We start from the raw sequence: 23,413 nt of genomic DNA, 5'->3' as shown, positions 1-23,413 counted from the left end.
TGTGTGTGTGTGTGTGTGTGTGTGTGTGTGTGTGTGTGTGTGCGTGTGTGTGTGTTTCTTTGGCTGAACGTGAGAGCAGGTGTATGCATGCTGTGTATGTCAATGAAGTTGCTTTTTCTATGTATGTATGTGTCACACATGCATTTTGCTCCTTTCATTGGAAGAAACGCTGTACAGTGCAATAGACCAGCCTTCATTTATTTAAGATCCTGTCAAAAAAGTCTTTATGTACAAATAAGCTATTTTAGAGATATATCTGAGATTCCATAAGATCATCTTACATAAGCATATCATACAATAGAGAGGAAAGTCAAAGTAAAATGAGTTTCCAAAACTGAAGTTGAAAAAATGATTAAAACAGAGAAAATGTGACTCCTAACAACCACCTGCAAGACCTGATAGACAAAACTGTCGCCATCAGATAAACAGCACTTATAGCCTTCATCTCTGAGAGAGAGGAGAAAATCAAGCTGCTTCAGATCGGAAAACATACACAGTCCATCCTTGCACCATGAGAAGACAACTGAGTGCTGTAAGTCTGAAGACTGACCACCCCAGAGTCCAGACCTCAACATTACTGAATGCGTTTGGGTTACTTGGATTGCGAGAAGCAGAAAATGCAACCAACTTCTAAGACTGAACTTTGAAGGTGTGGCTGCAGATTTCTTTGAAAAGCTGAGTTGAGTCTCATGAAAAGAATGGAAGCTGTAATAAAGGTAAAGAGTGGACACAGTAAACGCTGGAACATCTGTGCAGTTGTTGAGGCTTCTGTGTAATTTTCTATTAAATACATGTTTTCTGCTTCTATTCCTGATACTGAAAAATGAATAACTTGTACTTTCGACTGGAAATGAAATAAGTGACTTTTGCACAGCACCGTATTCCAGCTCACACATACACAAAGAGCGAAGACGCCCTCCTCCTATTCCTCCATGACAGTGTGTCTGCTGTCTGCTGGTGGACCGCTTAGAGCCTCCACACATACACATAGATCAAGCATGTCAGTCAGAAACAGTGGGGGAGGGGGGTTCAGGATGTTACTGTCCAGCAGAGAGAGAAAGAGAGAGAGTGAGAGGCACAGAGTGGAGATCTCAGGTCTGTTTCAGAAGAAGCAAAGTGCTTTAAATAAAACAGCACAGACCTGAGGAAGTGTCTGCAGCGTCCTGAAGAGCACTTACAGTGCTGAAAAAGAAACTGGGCCAGCTTGTTGGCTGTCTGCTAGGTCTTTAAAGGGCAATGCCACCGGTTTTCCAAAATGTCTGCGTACTTCAATCGTAACAGATAGCAGAATCTTTCAGAGTGGTTTGGTGTGAAATGCTCTGTTCTAGAGAAACATAGAGAGTCAGAATTGTGCACAGTGGTGGTGATAGGGAACCAGACGTCTGAAGCTTTTAAAGCAACAATGTCTCAGTCACTAAGAAGCATATTCGTAACCATTTCATGTAATAGCTTTCTGTGAGCATTTAAAAGGTGGACGTTTGGTTCCTATCACCACCACTGTGAACAATTCTGACTTAGTAATCTAGAGCAGAGCACTTCACACCAAACCACTCTGAATGACTTTGTTTACATCTCAATGATTTAATTACGCGGAAATTTGGAAAAACAACGTTACTTTGTTGGTACAAAATCACAAGTGGTCAGGGTGAATCTTGAGAAACACGTCCGAAACGCCTAATTTAATCTAAAGCATTGGTATACTGTGAAAGCATATGAATATTTATCAAATATAATGAATTTTCTATAAAAAAGGTGCTACTAGCTAGCTGAGTACCTGGGGGGCACTTTCAGATTTGTTTCCAGTGGTGGTGATAGGAACCAGACGTCTGAAACTTTTAAAGCCTTTAAAAGCTTAAGGTATTATATGAAATGGTTATGAATACACTGCCTGATGCCAGAAGTATTGTTTTGCAATAGTTTTAATATTGGCTTTTGGTCTAAAAAGTTTTTTTTAATCAACCAATGATGGAGAGGTACATGCAGGCCGTTGTAAAGCAAAACAGTCGTCAAAGAAAACATAATTTTTTGATTCACCACTATTTTAGCATCATCAACATTACACATAGAAAACTCACATGTAGGTCCACTGGTCATTTTAGATCATAAATAAAATGCCTATATTTGTGTTGTAGACATGCTTCCTATCACTACCGCTGTAAAGAAGAGTCTTTTAATGAATTTCAGTTTTGGGCCATGTGTCATCTGGGTCATAGAGCAGGACTGTCAACAAACTCCATAAACGCTCGATTCTGATGGCAGGTAAACATGTTTATTCTGCTGCTGATGGCTTTTCTCTGTCTGTGTCCACAGGTAGAGTGTAAGAAGGCCCAGCCGAAGGAGGTGATGTTCCCCCCTGGGACGCGGGGCCGGGCCAGGGGTCTCCCCTACACCATGGACGCCTTCATGCTGGGGATGGGCATGCTGAGTGAGTTAAGAAACACCCACGGCATCACACACTCTTACGCTGACTACGCCTGGACCGTGTTCGGTGGTAAAATATTAGTGTAATAGAGTGTTGAGAGCAGATGTGGAGCAGAGAGCAGCAGTGTTAATAATATTAAGCAGTATTAGAGTAGAGCTAAGTGATATGGCTGAAACGTGTTCACACAATATATATTTCTTTAGCATATCGCTGCTGTCAGGACAAAACCTTGTATCGTTTTTCAGTTTTTGACATCATTTGAAAATGCCTGTTTCCCTTTACATTGTGTGTAAATGTCATCAAGGGTGGCCTAAAAGAAATGACCCAAAATTGGAAAAAAGTCTGGTTCCACTGGCTTACATTAAAAGTAAATAAGGTTTTTTCCTTCCCCTGTAAAGTTACCATTTTGGAGATACAAGGTTTTGTTCCAACAACAGCGATATGATATTTAATTGAGAAAATTGAGAATATAATCAAGAAATAACTATCCAATTCAACATTGATAAGGGTATGTGCCGTTTTCTTGCCTCTATGCCATTCTTGCTCTGAGACTTCAAACTCTCCATAATTTCAACATTGACAATAGCTGCTTAGCTGCTGGTTTATGGTGTCATGAGTGAATGGCTAGACTTCTTTTCCCTCCCTGGCAAGTAAAAGCCACCTAGTGTACAGTAATATAAATCAAAGTTTGAGCCTTTTCTGCTTGATTAATAATTTTATCAAAGAATGCTTCAAATATGCATTATCAATATCAAAAAAGAGCTTGATTTCAATAATTATTGCTATCATTTTATCATCGGGCCTAGTATGAATGAAGATCTCACACACTCTATAAGCAAATCTGCTTCTTGCAGCTGTGCCACATCATTGGTGCTCGGTCAGTACCACTGCTCTCTGATGAGCTTTTAAATAGCCTTTACTGAGCTTGACCAAAAATCAACTTTGGGCTGGCATTAAGTAGCCCAGCAATCAGTAATATGTAAATAAATTGCTTAATGAACTGCATTTTAATGTGGCCTGAAAGAAAAAATGTGTGAAATCTCTCCACTTCCTATCTTCCTATCGTGCAAAAAAAGAGATCAGACATCAGACAGGAAGAGTAACTGAAGACAGACGCCACTCCCTCTCGCAGTGCACTGCTCCCCCACTTTGATATGAAATTTTAATGTGAAAGTGGTGGTGATAGGAACCAGGGGTCACAAAGTCTGCAACACAAACACAGCCACTTTACTTACAATCCAAAATCACCAGTAAGCCCACACATGCCTCCTGAGTTTTATATGGAATGTTGATGATGGCAAATACTGGCAAATTACAAAAAAATCAAAACAAAATATGTTTTAAGCAAAACCTGGTTGCAAAACTATCATAATACAATGTCTCAGTCATTAAGGAGTGAATTCATAACCATTTCATGTAATAACTTTCTGTGTGGGAGCTTTTAGAGGTGGACGTTTATTAAGCTGTGAACAATTCAGACTCGATTAGTTTCTCTAGAACAAGAGTATTTCACACCAAACCACTCTGAATGACTCTGATTACATATCAATGATGTAATTATGCAGAAATCTTAAAAAAAAAAACGTTGCTTTTATGATACAAAAGTGGTCAGGGTGAATCTTGAGAAACACCAGTCTGATGGCTGTTAAAATATGTTGCTATGGCAAATGCAGCTCTACTGTTTCCTATGGACATCTCACACAACCTCTGCAATAAGGTACAGTGACACTCAGGTGAAAAATTATACTGTTTTATGTTTTGTACCACTAATTTAATCTAAAGATCTATGAATATTTATCGTATATAACTTAGTGTCCTATAAAAGGAGCTAATAGCTAGCTAGGTCCCTGGGGGGCACAAATTTTGTTTGCATGACGCCCCTGTTCAGAAGAGATCTCAAACACAGAATGAGATGCTGATTGGCTGTATGACATTCGAGGTCCCACCTGACTGGCTGTTTGACACTTTGGGCTCTTTAACCATTGGTTAGCCCTCAGAATCGGGTCATCTCATATGGAAGCGAGCCCAGTGAGGCGGACCAGTCGCCTCTGGCCTCGCGCCCGGCCGAGTGCCGTCCGCATTACCGGCGCAAATGAAGAGGAAAATTGGGGTAATGTTCTATTAGGGGTTCACCAGTCCATCTGCCTGACCTCTGCTCTGGCTAATGACAGCGCCGCAGAATCTCAGGAGCCGCTAGCAGCTTCAGAGCCGCGACCGAGGCCTCCACTTCATCATCCCCATCCCTACCACGCGTGCACACATCTGCATACCCAGACGAACGCCCACTGCCGAGTTCACTCGCTAGCCACACAGAGGAGGTGACCCTAAAATGAACGGGGGCCGGATTAATATCCTTCAGAGGGAGCGGCGCGCTAGCAGCAGTATGTAAATGGCAGTCTGGTCAGATTGAACTTTTAACAAGCCGCGTGAACTTTTCAGAAGTTCTTATGGATCAACGCTCAGCTGTGGAAGAGCAAGAGAGAGAGAGAGAGCTGGGGAGAGAAGGAGAGAGAGAGTCTGTGGAGTGCTCATGTGAAAATATTAACTCCAGACTTATCCACACTCGCTCTTATCTAAATGAAATTGGAAAACGCAGGACAGCGCGACATAACTTAGTATAATTTGCATTTGAAGAAAAAAAAGGGAGGGGAAAAAAAAGGCAGCTGAAGATCAGGGCTCATTATTTAAGGAACTGTAGGTTTCCTTCCATGCCTGATCTCATTAAAACTCCCTCCCCAGCTCCTTTGTTTACCACTCCTAATCGAGCCATTTATCTTTATTGTGTTGTGCCGCATGTATGTTTGCCGAAATTAATACACATTTGAGCTGGTGCAAAGTATGGGTGTACCAGATGGATAATTGATTTTAAAGTGAATCAGAACTGTTGAGCCATAAAATAGGTGCATTAGCATGCATATTAATAACGCGAGGAAGAGGAGGGCCAGACAGCAGCAACAGCAGCAGCCAATGACTGTGACAGGATTTATTTACCCACCATGCACCAGGGAAGGGGGCTGCTGGGGGGATTACAATGTGTTCTTGACATCCCTTCTACTTTGCCTTTCTCTCATGTCTACCTGAATGTCTCTCTCTCTCTCTCCTTTTCTGTCTCTCACGCTACTGAGATCCTCCTTCTCTGCTCATTTTTAAATGCTTTCACAGTGCTTTCATACTTTGAAAGCTAGGATGCTCCATGCTTCTCTTTACTCTCACTGTCCACTTCATTAGAAACACCTGCCTACTGTGCAAAAGTCAGTGACCACCCTTTCTTTATTTATTTATTAATTTTTAGTCAAAACAGCCATTAAGTACAACTCATTCATTTTTAAGAGTCAGGAAACAAAGCAGAAAACATATTTAGCACAAGAATTACACAGAAGCCTCAACAACTAACTATAATTTTATTCAGTATTTAGTGTGTCCACTCTTTACCTTAATCACAGTTTCCATTCTTGCTTTCAGCTTTTCAAAGAAATCTGCAGGAATATTTTTCCAGACCTCCAAAGTTCAGTCTTAGAAGTTGGTTGGATTTTCTGTTCTCACAATCCAAATAAACCAAATTACAAATGTAGTAATCAGTCCATAAATGCTTAAACCACATCTAAGATGTCCAGGTTTAATATTTTAGTGCAAATGTTCTTCTTTAATGTCTTTCCTTTTCTCAGTAAGAGGTTCTTGACAGCTACACATCCTTTCAGACCACTGAGTTGTCTTCTCACCGTAGAAGGATGGACAGAAACACCTGTGGATTTTTCAGATCTGAAAGATTAAAGATTTAGTGATAGTTTTGGCGTCTACCAGGTATTGCAGGTGGTTGTTAGGAGTCCCCTTTTCTTTAAATCTTTAATCTCTTGTTTTTTCACTTATTTTCCTTTAACTTAGGCCCAATCCCATTTCTTATTTTTACCCCTACCCCTTGTTTTCGAGTGTCTCCTTGCCCCTTGGGACTGAGTTACAAGAGGTAGTGGTTGAAATCTTCCTCTATGAAATGGGACCCTCAAATAAAGAACATTACTTCATTAACAGCTACTAGTGCTGCTCTGTAGGCGACCCTGCCAGTCTGCAGTGATAGCAGAGGAGGGTAAAGTTCAGCTCCTCACTGCTGGGCTTTAGTTACATTTAGGGCATCATATGGCTTCAAAGAGGGGGGCAATTATTTATTATCGCCCACCGCTAATTCTTGAGTGATATGAAGCTGAAGTCAGCTATTCGCAGTTTATGTTCTCAGATACATAAACTGTACTTAATGGTTGTGTTGACTGGAAAAGGGTGGTCTCTGACTGTTGCACAGTACTGTAGGTCCGCTATATATGTGTACAGTTACAAGCTGTACCCCATCTGTAGCCCATTGTGTACAAACTGTCATTCAGTATTGGTCAGTTGCTGACCACGAAGCTGCTATTGACCAGATGTTATTTGCGTGGTGGAGCATTCTCAGCACAGCAGCGATGCTGATGCAGTAATGGCAGGGTAGTGTGCGTGGTGCTGGTATGAGTGTATTAGACACAGAGATGTCACTGGGGTTTTTACACACATCGGTGTCGCTGCTAGGTTGAGAGTGGACCACCACCCAAAAATATTCAGCCAACAGTAAATATGTGGTCACAAACTGACCACTGGATCACTAATGCGAATCAGTCAGATCAGATGGGCTACAGTCTCTAACTGTACACCAGCAAGGTGGAGCTACAAGGGTAGAGGTTTCTAATAAAGTGGCCTGGAGAGAAGGCTCAGAGTCTTTTCCATTCCTTCACTTTTCCTCTCTCTCCATCCTTGCCTCCCACCTCGTAAGCCCCCAGTGAGCAGCTTCTCCCGGCCCACTCTGGGATTAAATTGAACTTTGTCATGGGCAACAAACTGGAGTTTGATATTCATTCGCCAGACGAACATGTCGGCTCAGCTTGTCTGCCTCAAGATTGGACGAGTCACTCCGTAACCGAGGGTCGACCAGTCTGCCCTTTCTGCTAATGCTGTCGCTAAAACTCTCTTCCGCTGACCCGAGACCAGTTTTGCGATTTATTTTCTAATGATTGTGGCTGGGCTGTGATTAGAGGAGACCGATCCTGAAAGGGCAGCTCCACAGTAGAGGGTTTAAACATGCAGGACAGGCTCTCCCTCGCCCCCCCAACCCCTCCGAGGCCTATTAGCACTGATCTACTGTGGCTTATGCAGATAGCGTTGTCTTAGCAGGTTAGCGCAGCCACACCCGCAGCCATCATCGCTTCTGCTGCTCTTTGGGGGCGACACGTTTTAGCCAGAGCTGCGTGCCGAAATGTCAGTGGATGTAGCCTGAGGCCAAGAAGCACACACAGTCAGCACGGCTTAGCAAGTTTTTCACTGGACGCTTCCGACTGGCCATGACTGCTCCCTCGTGCTGGTTTTTACAGTGATGGATCATTCTCAGCACTGCAATGACTCTATAGTGGTGGTGGTGGTGTGTTAGTGTGTGTTGTGCTGGTATGAGTGGATCAGACACAGCAGTGCTGCTGGAGTTCTTAACTCTATTAGGCACTCCTACCTTGTCAGTCCACCTTGTGGATGTAAAGTCCGAGACAGTAGCTCATCCGTTGGTGCACAGTTTGTGTTGGTCATCCTCTAGCCCTTCATCAGTGGTCACAGGACGCTGCCCACAGGACGCTGTTGGCTGGATATTTTTGGTTCTCAGTCCAGCAGTGACACTGAGGTGTTTAAAAAACTCCAGCAGCACTGCTGTGTCTGATCCACTCACACCAGCACAACACACACTAACACACCACCACCACATCAGTGTTACTGCAGTGCTGAGAATGATCCACCACCCAAATACCTGCTCTGTGAGGATCCATGGGGGTCCTGACCACTGAAGAACAGGGTAAAAGGGGGCTAACAAAGTATCAGAGAAACAGATGGACTACAGTCTGTAACTGTAGAATTACAAAGTGCACCTATATAGTAAGTGGAGCTGATAAAATGGACAATGAGTGTAGAAACAAGGAGGTGGTCAACCAGTTGGCACCTTTTTATGTGGAAAACAGTGATTCCAAACTTTTCATCATGTGCTTCTTGTTCATCTTGTTTGGCAAATGTTGTGACCAGTGCGAGGGGTGAATTCTGATTTCAGTACAGTTACTAATACAAACCTATAGAAACTGCAGTCATCGCAAGCATTAACAGAACCACCGCTTAGCTCCGCCCCCTTCCTGTGCTGTACGAGGAGGATCTCTCTATTACAGTGTGAGCCATTTCATCCCTGCAGGTTCTTTAAAGCCCCAGCCGTGAGCTGTGTGTACGCCTGTGTGAGTGGCTCCATGAATATGAATGCCTGCCACTGTACATATTCAAAGCGTCAGCGAGGCTGCGCCGTGTTTATGAAGCGCCGTGTTTTTTACAGGCCCGTCTGCCAGATTTTATTTACCACGCTTCCTCCATGCTTGCTCACTCACTGCTTGGCGTGTGAGCTTTTTCAAGCTTTTCTCTTTTTTTTCCACTTCCTTTTGGACAACAAAATCAATAAAGCATGTAAATAAAAAAAATATATAAAAAAAAGGCCAAGAATAACTTATTTGCTAGAGTATCAACAAAAACAGTGCGGCGTGTCTCTTGGCGGCTCCAGTGAAGGAGAGCAGATGGCAGAGAAATTCCCTCATGACGCATTCTGATTTAAGCTTTTCTGCGTTTGCTTGCAAACATACCGTCGTAATATTCATTTTCATTTGGAGGAGCTGAAGCTCATAATGGTGTAGTTGTCTGAGCCAATATGGATAACTGAGTGTTTCCTCTCTCTCTGGCAATGTATCTCCCTCTCTCTCTCTCTCCCTCTCGTTCTCTCTTTTTCTCTTTCCTATTCTTTCTATCTCTTCTCCTTCTCTCACTCTCTTTTTAACTTTCTCTCCTTCTTTCTTTCCTCTTCTTTCTCTCTCCTCTCCTCCTTTCACTCTCTCAACTTTCTTTCTCTCCTGTCCCTCTTGCTGTCTTTCTCTCCTTTCTTTCCTGTTCTCTCTCCTCTCACTTTCTCTCTTTAACTTTCTTTCTTTCTCTTCTGTCCCTCTTGCTGTCTTTCTCTCATTCTATATTCTTTATTCTCTCTCCTCTCCTCCTCACTTTCTCTTTTTCTTTCTCTTCTGTCCCTCTCAGTCTTTCTCTCTTTCCTATTCTGTCTCCCCTCTCCTCCTCTCACTCTTTCTCCTCAACTTTCTTTCTCTCCTCTCCCTCTCACTGTCTTTCTTTCATTCCTTCTCTTACCTGTTTTCTCTCTCTCCTCTCATTCTCTCTTTAACTCCTTTTCTTTCTCTCCCCTCCCTCTGTTTCTCAGTCTCTCTCCTATTCATTCTCTTTCCTCTCCCTCTCTCTCTCTAGCTCTCCCTTTCCTCTTCCTGTTGCTTTTTCATTCTTTTCTATTCTGTCTCTTTCTCTTTAACTCTTTCTCTCCTTTTCCGCTTTCTCATTCCTTCTCTCTCCCATTTTCTCTCTTTAACTCTCTTTCCCCTCTCCCTTCCTCGCTCTCACCCCCTTTGTTGCCCTCGTTCTTTCTCTTTTTCCTTTTATCACTGCTTTTTCTCTCCCTCCTTTTTCTCTCTATCTTTCTCTCATGTCTCTCTCTCTCTCTCTGTCTTTCTGTCTGTCACTCTCTGCCTTCCTTTTTTCCTCTCTCTCTCTCTCTCTCTGGGTCATTCTTACTCTTTTGCACTCTTTCTCTCTCTCTCTCCTTTTTTCTTCATCTCCCTCTCCTTCCCTCCCCTTCTTTTTTCTTTCTCACACTTTCTTACTCTTTCTCTTTTATTCTTTTTCTCTCCTCTCCCTTTCTTTTTGTCTCTACCACTCTCTTCTTTTTGTCTTTTTTCCTGTCTTCATTTCTCTTTCTATTTATCACTCTACTTTCTTATTTTCTCTTTCTGTTTATCTCCCTCTCCTTCCTCTCATTTTTTTTCACTTTTTCTCTATCTGTTTTCTTCCTTTATGTCTCTCATACTCTCTACTTTTTCATTTTTTTTCTCTCTGTATTTATCTCTCACTCATTCCTTTTCTTTCTCTCTCTCTGTTTCACTTCCTGTCTTTCTCACTTGGCTCACTTTGCTCTGTCTCTCTCTTTCTCTCTCTCTCTCTCTCTCGCCTCCATATCCTCCCTCTTCTCTGTTGATTAGCTGGCCCAGAATAGCAGGCAATCGATCAATGGTGGTAAGAATAGCTCATGCTGGGTGTTTTTGCCCCCCTCCATTCCCCCGACCGCTACCCCTCCTACCTCTACAGGCCTGTAGAGTCACAATAAATGGAGTGGCAGTTGTGTTTTTTCTTCTTCTGAGGGGTCACCTGAGCTCTTTTTCCCCTCTGTGTGTTTCCCAGGTTACCCGAACATTGTTGCGACGTACGGCCGTGGATACACTGGATTTGCCCCCAGCTACAGCTACCAGTTCCCCGGTAAGTGAGCGAGTGGGCAGCATGTCATATTAATGCAAATAAATGCACACATGCAGTTGTTAAATTCATGAACACACTTAAGTGACATTTTCTCACTGGTGTTTCGTTCAGGCTGGGTTACAGCCGTGCACAAATGAGGCCGTATGACTTAATATATACAGTAAATGTATACAGTTTCAGTCGAAAGTTTGGACACGCCTACAAATAGAAAAAAAAAAAACATATACAGTACTGTGAAAAAGTCAGAGACCACCATCATTTATTTAATTTCCTGTCAAAACAGCAATTAGCCCCTTAAAATAAAGTAATATTACATACTAAGGCTTATTATTCAGTAACTACAAGGACTCCAATGCAAACTTTCTCCTTCCTTATGCCTTATATGTCTATATATCTAGAAACACCTCCTGAAAAATGGATAAATAAATAAGTGGTGGTGTCTGACTTACACAGATATGTGTATCCAACCATATATATATATATATATATATATATATATTTTGGAGATACAAGGTTTTGTTCCAACAACAGCGATATATATATATATATATATATATATATATAGTCTGTTGGCATTTCGGACATGGTCGGGCCTGGTCAGCCATGGCCGGTGTGTATTGACTCGGAGCTGCAGCCTGGCCAAACAGGCCCAGATTAGGAGTGTGTGTATCTGTGTGTGTGGTGTGAAGGTAAGAGCAGTGGGGGTCCGGCAGCGGGTGAGATGCCGGGGCAGATACATACCCATCCTCCCCGCCTGTTGATTTCATGCTTTATTTAAGCCCTTTCTACACACGCCCGTTTGCTGCTCCAGACATCAGTGGCCCAGCTGATAAGCTCGAATGGGAAATGTCTGACAGCAGCTCACATCTCCGTAATGGGTTTTTCTCCTGTGTGTGTGTATGTGAGGCTGTAAAGGATGGATGTGAGGATTTTGATTGATACTGGTCTTACCTTCCCACGTTCAGGCTTAATGATTTATAGGCACTACAAGAGGTTGGAAAGCATACCAATAAGAATACTGTTGGAGTTAAAGCTGTTTGCTCTCTCTGTGGCCTCGGCTTTAGGGGTGGGTGATATAACGATATATTAATGTTTCTGTGATACATTTTGTCACGATACACTTTCCTGAGTTAGTGTGATTATGGTCTATACTTCTAGAACACTGAACTGCATGGATCACAAAAAATAGAGAGTCTGTAAACAACAATAACCATAAACTAATAGCTTTTTGGATGGCAGCCCATTAAGACATCGTTGTATTTTATTTTTACCTTATTTTTTACTGATTGCTTGTATTTTGTCTTCCTGTTTCTTCTTAAATACTTAATTTTTGTCAACGTAAAATCACTGGAGCCAGCCCAAATAATTTGAATACTCAAGTAACGTGTTCATTACATTGGTATTCAATTTGATATTTAGAATTCGGAAGCTTTGTTTTTTTGCAAGCCACAAACACTGTAGCCTAAACTACAACATGTCATCAGCAAAGGCCTTTAAAATTGACAGTGATTGTTAATATGGGGAAAATATTAAAAATAAATAAGTTATAGCTGGTTTAGATTAGGCATCCACATCATCTCACCTCAGAGCTCAACAAACAGCACTGCTTTCCAGCCACTGCAGCTAAAACAGGGAGCACTTTAAATTACCAGGCAATAAGCAAAATGCTACGATAAGCGGAAAATACAAGTTTGATAAATGCATATATATCCCAAATAAGTAGGTATAGTGATACTTATCAAAGGATGGCTAGTCCCTGATGCAGGCGATGCTAAACCCGGGAAGCTCACAGCCTTAAACCTGTTTGTTGTAGTGTGTTCTGAGAGTGGATGAGGAGGGAACTGCTACTTTCCATGATAAAAAACAGCAAACTAGCCAAATGTAATGGCTCAATATAATAAATAAAGGCAACTAACTAAAATGAATTCTTTACATACTGATTCATAAATGCAATACGACTGATTTGAACAACAATCACAGCTTTTCTAGCAATACAGGGCATGTGAGCAGCTGGGCTTCAGCCCGACTATTAATATATTGTTGCCACCTACTGGACGTATCTTGAACTGCAGTAACAAACAATACCCCTAAATTCTGAAGTGTAAATATTATTGTTTAAGGGTGTTTTTCAGATGCTCGCTTGGAAATACTGAGTATTCCAAGCATGTAAAATTCTTTTTTAAATTGCAGCATTGCTGAATTGTTTGTTTTGTCTATTTCAACTTGTTCACAAACCTCTGAAAAATGATTATGCGTGTGCTGATCTAAAATTGAAAGATTTAATGGCATAATATTTACCAAACCTTTTACCATGGCTTATGATATAGTCATAATGTACTAAGAAAAAAACACCACATGTATAAGATAATACATGTAGCTTTCTGAATATGATTATTGAATGGCAGTAATGTGGTTATACATTGCGGGGATTTCTGTCCTAATTGATTTCCTGTTTTTTCTTAAGCCTTTGGTTCACTACACGACTTTTAAAGTCTTAACAGATTATGAAAAGAATATCAGACTGTTTTTTGTACATTTTTTGAGGCAACTGAAATACTGGAGATCACACACTACTCAACTTTTCAGCTGTGGCTGAACCGAACAGAACTCACAGATTTTGCGCGACTCTCGCGCCCCCCAACCCCGTTACTAGGAAACCCAAACAAAAACAAACGTGGAGCTGCTGCCGCTATTTTCTCTGCCGTTTGCGCTGACACAGTAAAGAAGCAGCAGGTAAACATGTTCAACTGAAGATCATAGATTTAAAATGTGATCAGTGTGTGATTTTTGAATGTACATAAACTCGATTGTGCTCATGCCTTAAATTCAGCTCATTAAAAAGCTTCGCTCCACACGTGAGAGACTTTTCTTAGTTTACTTGCTGTGTTTTCTTCTTTCGCGCTCTCAGATTTCGCTTAGAGTCAGGACAAAAAAAATCAAACATGTTTGATAAACTCCAACTGGTCTAAAATGTGATCACGAGGCCAATAATCTGAGTCTGCGCCCCTCACACACAACTCGATTCTCTCTCCTACTGTCGACTCCGACTGACCCAAAAATCCGCAGACTAGAGCCGACCAGCACAGACACAGCCAGACTGAGAATCTTTTTTTCCGGCTGGGTGATATTATTATTATTATTGGTATTATAGATACTCCAGAGCATGAAAGGGTAGCATTGCAACCTTTACCCTGAGCTGTGAAGGTGCTCAGAAAAACTACTCGCTAAAACACCTCAACAAACATAATGATAACAATATTAAGTTAGATGAATTTCACACTTTACCTTATTATTGAATATTCGCACGTCTAATCATGATACATATGTACCATGAAAATGCCTCAAGTGTTATGTTGTATTCAGCCTTCTAGCACTATGCACTTGTATTCTCAATGTGAAAAAAGGAGTTCAGCACTAACTGACGTGGCCTAAACATTTTGGTTCACACTTCAGTCTTTCAGTGAAGTGCTTCAAGTTGTGGCAAACTCTAGTAGAAGCGTCAGACCAAACTCCTATATGTGCAGTTTAGTTTGCTGATTGACCCAAGCAATTAAGGCCTCGTTCTTCTCCGAGCGTCTGTCTGTCTAGCTGCCTGAGGAGGGCTAATTGGCAACTCTTTCAGCGCAGCGTAGAGTAAAGAAGCCATGAAAGGCAAAAATCCTCGAGCAGCGTATCGATCATTCTGTCCCAGCCGTTTAAAAAGCAAAGCGAAATGTAGAATTTTATATACAAGTGGGTTAAAGGAGGAGGGAGAGCCTGAGGAGAAGTGTGTGTGTGTGTGGGATGGATGGATAATAAAGGAGTGTGAATTGGAAGGCACTAGAGAAGGTGCTGGTGTGACTAAGCCGAATGAGAGAGAGTGTGAGTGAGTGTGCTGAAGCAGGACTAGGAGGCTTGCTGACATTACTGACATTAACCCTGGTGTAAATGAGACTAGGTTAACGCCATTAATGTCAGCGAGCATGAGACTGACTCAGGTTAACGGCTTTAACGTCAGCAGACATGAGCCTGAATGGAGTTAGCGTCATTAGCATCAACACGCATTAGCATAACTAGAGTTAGCACCAGTAACTTCAGTAAACATTAGCATGACCAGGCGTAACATCAGTAACATGCATCTCAATGACTACAGTGAACGTCAGTAACATCAGCAAGCAGCATGACTACGGGGTTAATGTCAGTAATGTCAGTCAGCGATAAAATAAGGTCTCATTTTTACGCCGTCCAAAAAAATCACGTTCAGTGTTCAAGATATCATCAGTTTTTCATGTGCTGGAACTCACCGTCATCCAGATAAATCACAGTAAATGATAAAGTTCAGTGTGTAACAGCCTGAAATGTCGGTAACATTAACAAACATTAGCATGACAAGGGTTAATGTCAGTAATACCGGAAAATATTAGCATGACTAAGGTAAAGTCAGCAAATATTAACATGACTAGAGTTACTGTTCACAAATGTTAATATAGCTAAGTTTAACATCAGTAACCTCAGGAAGCTTTAGCGTGACTAGGGTTAATGTTAGTAATGTCAGCAAGCATTAGCAAGACTAAGGTTACTGGTACCAATGTCAGCAAATATTAGCAGGACTACAGTTAACATCAGTAACATCAACATGCGTCAGAATGAATACAGTAATTGTCTACAAGGTTAGCAAACGTATGACTATGTGGTTAACATCAGTGCAATTAACTACTGCTATGTTAACATCTGCAAACATTAGCAAGAGTAGGGTTAACATCAGCATTTCCCGCATGCATTAGCATGACCAGAGTGAGTTAGTAAGGTCAGCAACCATGATTACGGTTAATGTTAGTGACCAGTCATCAGTGTCACCATGACATTAAGCCTAGTCAGTAACATCAGTAAACATTAGCAGCAAGTGTTAGCATAGCTATGGCTAACATTAGCAACATCCTCCAGAGACACCGTAAGAGGAGAAGACTGTTTGCTTGTTGAAATATAATGCTCAATATTATTTATGACGCCCTTAAATAAGAGGAGACAGTTGTCAATGTTGGTAAAAGTCCCCCTGGCAGAAATTGACACATTCATAGTAACCAAAACACCACGAAAAATGGCTTTTTGTGTTATTTGAGCCAAAGACCACAAATTGTTTGTCAGTGATTTCTAAAATAATAAGGTAAGCTTGGCTCTCAGTATAGGGTTTTGTAGGTCTCCTTCCATTCAAGTGGATAAGAGCTGGTCTTGTATGACTGGAAATAACTGCCTGGGGACCAAGACTGCTGCAGAGTGGACACACTTACCGACAGGGACATTGCGTCACTAAGCGTTCGCATGACTAAGGGTTACCGTCAGTAAAGACAGGAAGTGTTAACATGAGTGGGGTAGCTCCACCCCCTGCCCTTTTATTAATGCTACACAGCGAGCCCCCAGCAGCCCTCTCCGGTCCACTCTGCTGCTTTTAAATGCCTGTTAGGCTTCCATTAGGCCTGCACGCCACTCTCGTTCTGTTTCCCTCTAAAACAGCTTGAAAAGATGAAAAGTGTTGTCCTCTGGGGAAACATACTCCCTTTTTTCTTTGTACAATTACATCTCTCATTGTCTCTCTCTCTCTCTTTCTCTATCTCTCTCTCTCTCTCTCTCTCTCTCTGTCATTCTCTCACTGTACAGCTACATACGATGTAGGACTCTTCAACCATCAGAAGTTATTCTGCTATACATTTGACTTACATTACTGGATCGCTGGCAAGACACTTTGGCTCGATAGGGTTAATCTGTTCTATACATTCCCTCAGTATCTACTGGAAGCCTAGAAAGACAGACAGGCAGGCAGACAGACAGACAGTTAGCATTTAGTTCAGTGTCAGTAGACTAGCTCCTGCTGAACAGTGCTAGTGCTATGTTAGCCTCAGTCTCAGGGCTAATCCCCCTGGCTTTGCCCCAATAAGACCCCTATCTCTCGCAGGCGCAGGGCCACCGCGTGTGTATGTTTGTAGCCCCGCGGTGGGCCGATCAGTGACCTTGCTGTAGCCCAGCGAAGGTGAGAGTGTGTGGAGCCGCTGGCTGCTGCTCGGGGGGATTTGTGCTAATCTGGGCTGCGGGGGGAGGTTAAAGATTGACTCTGGTCAAAGGAGTGGAGCTCATTTTGTTTCGAAGCGCCCGCTCTAAGCCTCGTCTGAGGGGGATGATTGAGAGGCGTGTGTGTGTGAGTGTGTGTGTGTGAGTGTGTGTGTGTGTGTGTGTGTGTGTGTGTGTGTGTGTGTGTGTGTGTGTGTGTGGGGAGACGCTCCTTCTGTTCCCTGTCAATGAGGGTGCAGCACTCCATTTCATGGACCACCCATATACTTTAGGAGCTCAGCTTCCAAAGAATGAAAGAGACCTGTTTGATTTATTATGACTTTCATAATTTACTAATGCAGATTTCAATACTAATACTATATATAGTTTACGGAGGTGTAACGATACGATCCAGTGGTGTCTCAATTCAGTAGATTTTTCAATACAGCAAAAAATAACTCTAAAAATCAGCCTAATTTTATTATGTTAATGTTTTGTTTTCAGTTTATTAGGGCTTCCAGCACTATAGCCAAAGGCGAACATGTTAGCCTTAAGCTAATATGCAGTTACAAGGAGTGTGTTTTTTTCTCAAATTTGCGGTAAGGAGGATGTGGTCCTTTAGAGGGGGTCTGCCCTCATTCAAAAATTCACTCATTTAATTTTTATAATTCATGCAATATTATCTGTTTAAAACTAAGAATTTGCTGTCTTTTGAATATACTATTTGATACCTGTGTGTATTGAGAGGCCCATACTGAACGATACAATATGATACTCTGTATTGTGACACTCTTATTAATTAAGGGTGGCAAAATATGATATTGCAAAAAAACATAACATTAAGATATTGAAAGGTATTTTCACAACATAATGTGTATCACAATATTTAATTTCATTCATTCTAGAAAAAATATAATGCGCTTTGTCGCTGTCCAAAGAAAACCATGTATCTCCATTTTTGTCCATTTTTATTATTTTAGATCATTTCAACATGCTGTCCTTTAAGTTGTGTGAAAATTTCATGATGAATGGACCAATAGAAATGCTCTAAAATCATTTGGAATAAAATATCTTTATCTTAACTTACATTGAAAGGTATGAGTGTTTTTGCCTTCTCCTGTAAAATTACTACTTTGGAGATACATGTTTTTCTTTGGACAGCTGTTCTGTGCAGGTACATTCTTCATTTATCAAGGTACAAACAATGTAAATGTTCCCTCAAAGGTACAACAGTGGTTTTAAGGTCCAACTGTGATCCTTAAATAAGTTTTTCCAGGTGAAAAGTTTGTATTTGTACCTTTTCATAACCGAATGTTTTAAAACAGAACAGTATAATAAAAGCCTGGAGACGAGACGGGGTGTGTGGAGTCAGTACAGCTTAGAAAATATAATTTCAAAGGATTACGGTACAATTATGTTCCTTGACTAAAGGTACTATGATGTACCCTTGAGGAGACCGCCCCAGTATCAAGAGGGGAACTGCCCCAGAGAGAGTTTAGTACCTTTATTTCTGAGAGTGCAGCAGTGCCACAACTGGTAAACAGAACATGAAATGATGTCACGCTGGACAGTAACACTTTATCATAATGATAGTTTATAGGACCTCTATTAGCTCTTAGTTCATAATTAACTGATCATCAACTCATGAGGTATCTAGGCACTAATGCATAATTTTTAAATGAATGCAATGTGTCATAACTGGTTTCATACACACACACACACACACACACAGGCCAGCAGAGAGCGTGTGATGGTGACAAGGCTTTCTGTGCATTCTGTAGCTGACTGTGTTGGCTCATCCAGGCTGTCACATACATCAGCCGGACAACCCTCTCTGTTTCTCTCTCTCTCTCTCTCTCTCTCTCTCTCTCTCTCTCTCCCTCTCTCTCTCTCTCTCACTGTCCCAGCATCCCTGCCCGTCCCCAGCCAGTTTCACTCCCTCCTTCATCTTTATGAGACACCGCCTGACACTCCTGCAGCACTAAATCACCCCGCCGCTCTCTCGCACACCGTCTGTCTCTCTCTTTCTCCCTCCATCTCTCCATCTCTCTATCTCTCTCTGTCTTACCGCCCTGACAGTAAACAAGAAGCGAGGAACAGCGCGGAGACAAAAGGGGAACGAACGGCGAAAAGACAGGGACTGTAGCCCGCGAGAATCATTTTACTGTGGCACGGAGGTCACACACACACATCTTGATCTCCCTCACACACACTCAAACACTCTCCCTCAGGGCTTGTTTTGGCGTATTGCAGAGAGTTTCACCATGGGATGGTGAAAATGTAAGCCAGATTCCCACTGAATAACTGTATTATGATGGGTAGAGAAAATACTTAATAAAAAATAAAATAAATTACAGGATTTGAGGACAGACTTGAATTGTAGCAGCTAAAAGTCTAATGACCTTACGCTTGCATGTCAGCTAGCTAGTAGTACATGCTAACAATGTTACCTTATAAAATATACGGTAGCTTGCCAGAATGCCTTGCTACACTATATGGCAAAAAAGAATATGGACAGCCCTCCTAATTATTGAGTTCAGTTGTTTCTGCCCCAGAAATTGCTATTAGGTGTATAAACTCAAGCACTCAGCCATGCAATCTCCCTAGACAAACACTGGCAGTAGAAAAGATTGTACAAAAAAACTCTGACTTTGGCATGGCACTGTCACAGGATGCCAACTTTGCCTCAAGTCAGCTTATGAAATTTCTTTCCTGCTCGATGTGCCCCAGTCAACTATAAGTGCTATTATTGTGAAATGGAAGCATCTAGGAGCAACAACAGCTCAGTCTCAAAGAGGTAGACACTGAGTGGGGGGCAACATCAGCACAAGAACTGTGTGTCAGGAGCTTCATGAAATGGGTTTCCATAGCTGAGGAGCTGCACTCAAGCCTAAGATCACTATGCGCAATGCCAAGCGTCAGCTGGAGTGGTGTACAGCACGCAGCCACTGGACTCTGCAGCAGTGGAAACATGTATCTGGAGTGATTAATACATGTGGCACCATCTGGCAGTGATAAACGAATCTATGTTTAGCTGATGCCAGGAGAACTTTATCTATAGGAATGCATAGTGCCAACAGTAACGTTTGGTAGAGGAGGGATAATGGGCTGGGGTTGTTTTTCCCCTTAGTTCCAGTGAAGGGAAATCTTAATACTACAGCATTTGAAACACTTATACGCTTCCAACTTTGTGGCAGCAGTTTGTGGAAGACCCTGTCCTGTGCACAAAGTGAGCTCTATAAAATGAGTGTTTGACAAGTTTGGTGTTGAGGAACTCCAGTGACCTGCACAGAGCCCTGACCTCAACCCCACTGAACACCTTTGTGATGAACTGGAACACTGATTGTGAGCCAGGCCTTCTTGTCCAACATCAGTACCTGCCATCACTTTGGTAGGCAACTTCAAGTTTATTTGGTGGTGCGGTGGCAGTTTGTCATGAGATAACAAAACCATAAAAAATCCAGCAAAGGCGTTGATTTTTTTAATACTCAGTTAATAACTTTTTTTTTTTTTTGAAGTGTATTAACCAATATATTTGAGTCTGTTACCTTGATTTTATTTGATTAATCACTGAAATCTAAATGGCTGTGATTTCCCACTTAAATTCTGTCCCAAACCGCATACTAGCACACTAAAGAGTACGTAAAAAACATTTAAGGTTTTTCCTGATTTAGGGTGCATTTATTGAGGTGAACTGGATGTCTACACATTGTTCTGTGACGAGACGTTCTAATTCTTTTTTAAGCTTCTTTTTTTTTAATCTGATCTACTTATAAGGTGCCTGAATGTAACTGCTGCACCATTTAAGGTGGAACAGAAAATTCCAGTAGCTTCAAATAAGAAGCCAACTCCAGCTTATTTGTTCAAGAGCTTTGGCTGCTTTGGTAGCCATTTTTTTTTTGGTCTTAGTAGGGTTTTCTGGAGACTGCATTGTGTCCACGTATCTTTTCATCCTTTTCATGGTCATTCTGGTCTATTTTGCTTGGCCTTCATCCACCTGCAGGGCTGTAGCTGCAGCAATTGTGATGAGACAAGCTGTATAAAAGTTACAGCTTGCCTGCCAAAATGGAGGCCAGGGTTTCTTAATGACATAATGGAATACTGAATTAGCGCAGAAGTGACATTGATTCACCACATATAGAAATTAAGATTGATTTATTATGTTTATAACACATTCGAAATGTTGTTAGAGGGCAGAAAATGTTGAATATGAGGGCATGTTTGCCTCTGCTTATCTCTGACACTGTACTCTGTAGATAAGATGTGACATCACTCTGCTATTCGCTAGGTTTTTGTGACACGCTGCCACCGCTCTCCAACTTATTCACTCGCTCGCTCGGTCTCTCGCTCGCTTGCTCATTCACTCAGAGGGCACAAAATGCATCACCCGGCTGCACCCCCTCTCCTTCATCAAAGGCTACGGCGAGAGCGGACCATACGCTGCGAGTGAGCCTTATTTGGCCGCTGTGAAGCGCTGTGCTGTCATTATGGAAATCAGCCATATGGCGGAAGCGTCAGGGAAGAGCCTGGCAGGACTCGTCCCAGAGTCGCTCTTTACACACACACTCTCTCTCACCCCCCCAACACTCTCTCATCTCTCTCTCCACCATTCTGCTCACCTCTCATCTCTCTCCGCCGCCGCTGTGTTAAGATCAGGCCTTTTGATGTGTGCATACGTACACACACACATATATATGTGCACACGTGGGCATAAATAACGAGAGCCTCTCAAGGTCACTTCTGTTTAAAGGACCTGAGCTGACAGCAGCGAGCTTGGCAATAGAGGCGATCGCCTTTCACAGCCATACATGTATTTTTCCACACGCACACATACATGTTTGTTTTTATACCTTGTTAGGACATGATGATCATACATATGTCCAATAGGTTTTATATATCATTGCTGTCCAAAGAAAACCATGTATCTCAATTTCATGATGAATGGACCAATAGAAATGCTTTAAAATCACTTGGAATAAAATCTCTTTACATTGACTTACATTAAAAGGTAAGAATGTTTTTGCCTTCTTCTGTAAAGTTACTATTTTGGAGATGCTTGTTTTTCTTTGGACAGTGACGATATATTGTCACTCTCATAAGAAAACAGTTTTTTACATTTGATAACGCCAGCTGCTCTTTACATTGTGTGAACATGTGATGAATAGAGCAATAAAAATGGTCCAAAATCTCGTTACATTAACTTACATTAACAGTTGAAAACAATTTCTTTTCTCTTGTAAAGTTGTTTGTGTTAGCAGTGATGATATGTATTACATATATGTACATGCTTTTATGTAATAATAATATATATCATATATATGTAATACATATATCAAACGTAATAATAATGTGTGCTATATATGTGTAGGTTAATATATATAATAGTATGCTCTATATGTATTATCTACATATATGTACGTACCTATATATATTAATAATGCCCCATATATACTACATATATGCCTAACCCCAAACCTATCTTTAACCTCAGGAAACAATTGGAAATGGTTACTGTTTTGTTTTTTTTTTCAAATTCTGAATGTTTTTGTCCTGAAAATATATGAAAACAAGTAAGCACATGACACAGATATGTATGGATTCATCTGTGCTTTTGCAGCCCTATAGACATATTTGTGAGCCTGTAAGCTGTGTGTAGGTGGACAGAGAGGCCTGCTGTTGTGCTTGTGTGTGTTTAAGTGGTCTCAGAGTGTAGAGGAGTCTCCATCACCTCACACACTCTTTCACTCCTCACACATTTGGATGTGATGTCCTTACAGGTTTTAATGAGCACCCAGGCCCCTACAGAGCTGTGTGTGTGTGTATGTGTGTGTGTTAGAGATGTTCCCTGTGTGCAGGCGTGTGTGAGCTTGCCTTGTTTGGGCTATCTCACGTTTCCCCACAGATGCCCTCTCAGTAGGGAAGCAGTGTGATGAAGGGAAGCTGTGGAGGAAGAGGAGTGAGAGGATGAAGAGCAGAAATGGTGTGTGGTGTGTGTGTGCGTGTTTGTTTTCATACACTTTCAGGACAAAAATGTTCTGACTTTATGGGAAAACCAGAGAAAAAGCAGGACTAACCCACACGACCCATAAAATGTGCTTTACTGAAAAGTATTTTTTATGTTTTTTTTTAATCTGAAAGAGCAAAACCCATTTCTTTTTGGTTAACAAGCTCAAGATAAGGATTAGGTTTAGGATTTTTATTACATATAGGTCTTTACACATATATGACATATATATGGGTCATATTATTATGACACACAGGCAATTATATATATATATATATAATACTTATAGGCCATATTATTAGTATACATAGTTGTTTACATATAAATAATACATATGAGACATACATATGAAACCATGTTCTAACACTACAAAACAAATGTGTGCGTGTCGCTGCAGGCATGAAGGCCCATAGTGTCTAATTATATATAGCATATAATATGCGCATGAATTGTTTGGCTTTCTGAGTATAGCGTGCTGATTCATAACTGATGCATATGGACAGCATATGGTGGTTACCAGACCTGAATATGGTTTCTAAAAAATATGAATGAATAAAGTGGTCTTTTGTCTC

At 41.4% G+C, this 23,413-nt stretch overlaps 1 protein-coding gene across 2 annotated transcripts in view; it reads left to right on the top strand.

Annotated features, from left to right (window-relative positions):
* msi2a (musashi RNA-binding protein 2a) overlaps positions 1 to 23,413 on the top strand; it is a 372,596-nt gene that overhangs the window by 307,857 nt on the left and 41,326 nt on the right. For both annotated transcript variants that reach the window (XM_036595440.1, XM_036595439.1), the window contains exons 9-10: positions 2,311 to 2,425; positions 10,742 to 10,816. In XM_036595440.1, coding sequence (XP_036451333.1) covers positions 2,311 to 2,425; positions 10,742 to 10,816 — 190 coding nt within the window. The remainder of the gene's footprint in view (positions 1 to 2,310; positions 2,426 to 10,741; positions 10,817 to 23,413) is intronic.

Source organism: Colossoma macropomum, unplaced genomic scaffold, assembly GCF_904425465.1.
Source record: "Colossoma macropomum unplaced genomic scaffold, Colossoma_macropomum, whole genome shotgun sequence".
Lineage (NCBI taxonomy): Eukaryota > Metazoa > Chordata > Actinopteri > Characiformes > Serrasalmidae > Colossoma > Colossoma macropomum.
The sequence above is the reverse complement of the archived record's forward strand: the minus strand, read 5'-3'. Positions and strand labels throughout refer to the sequence as shown.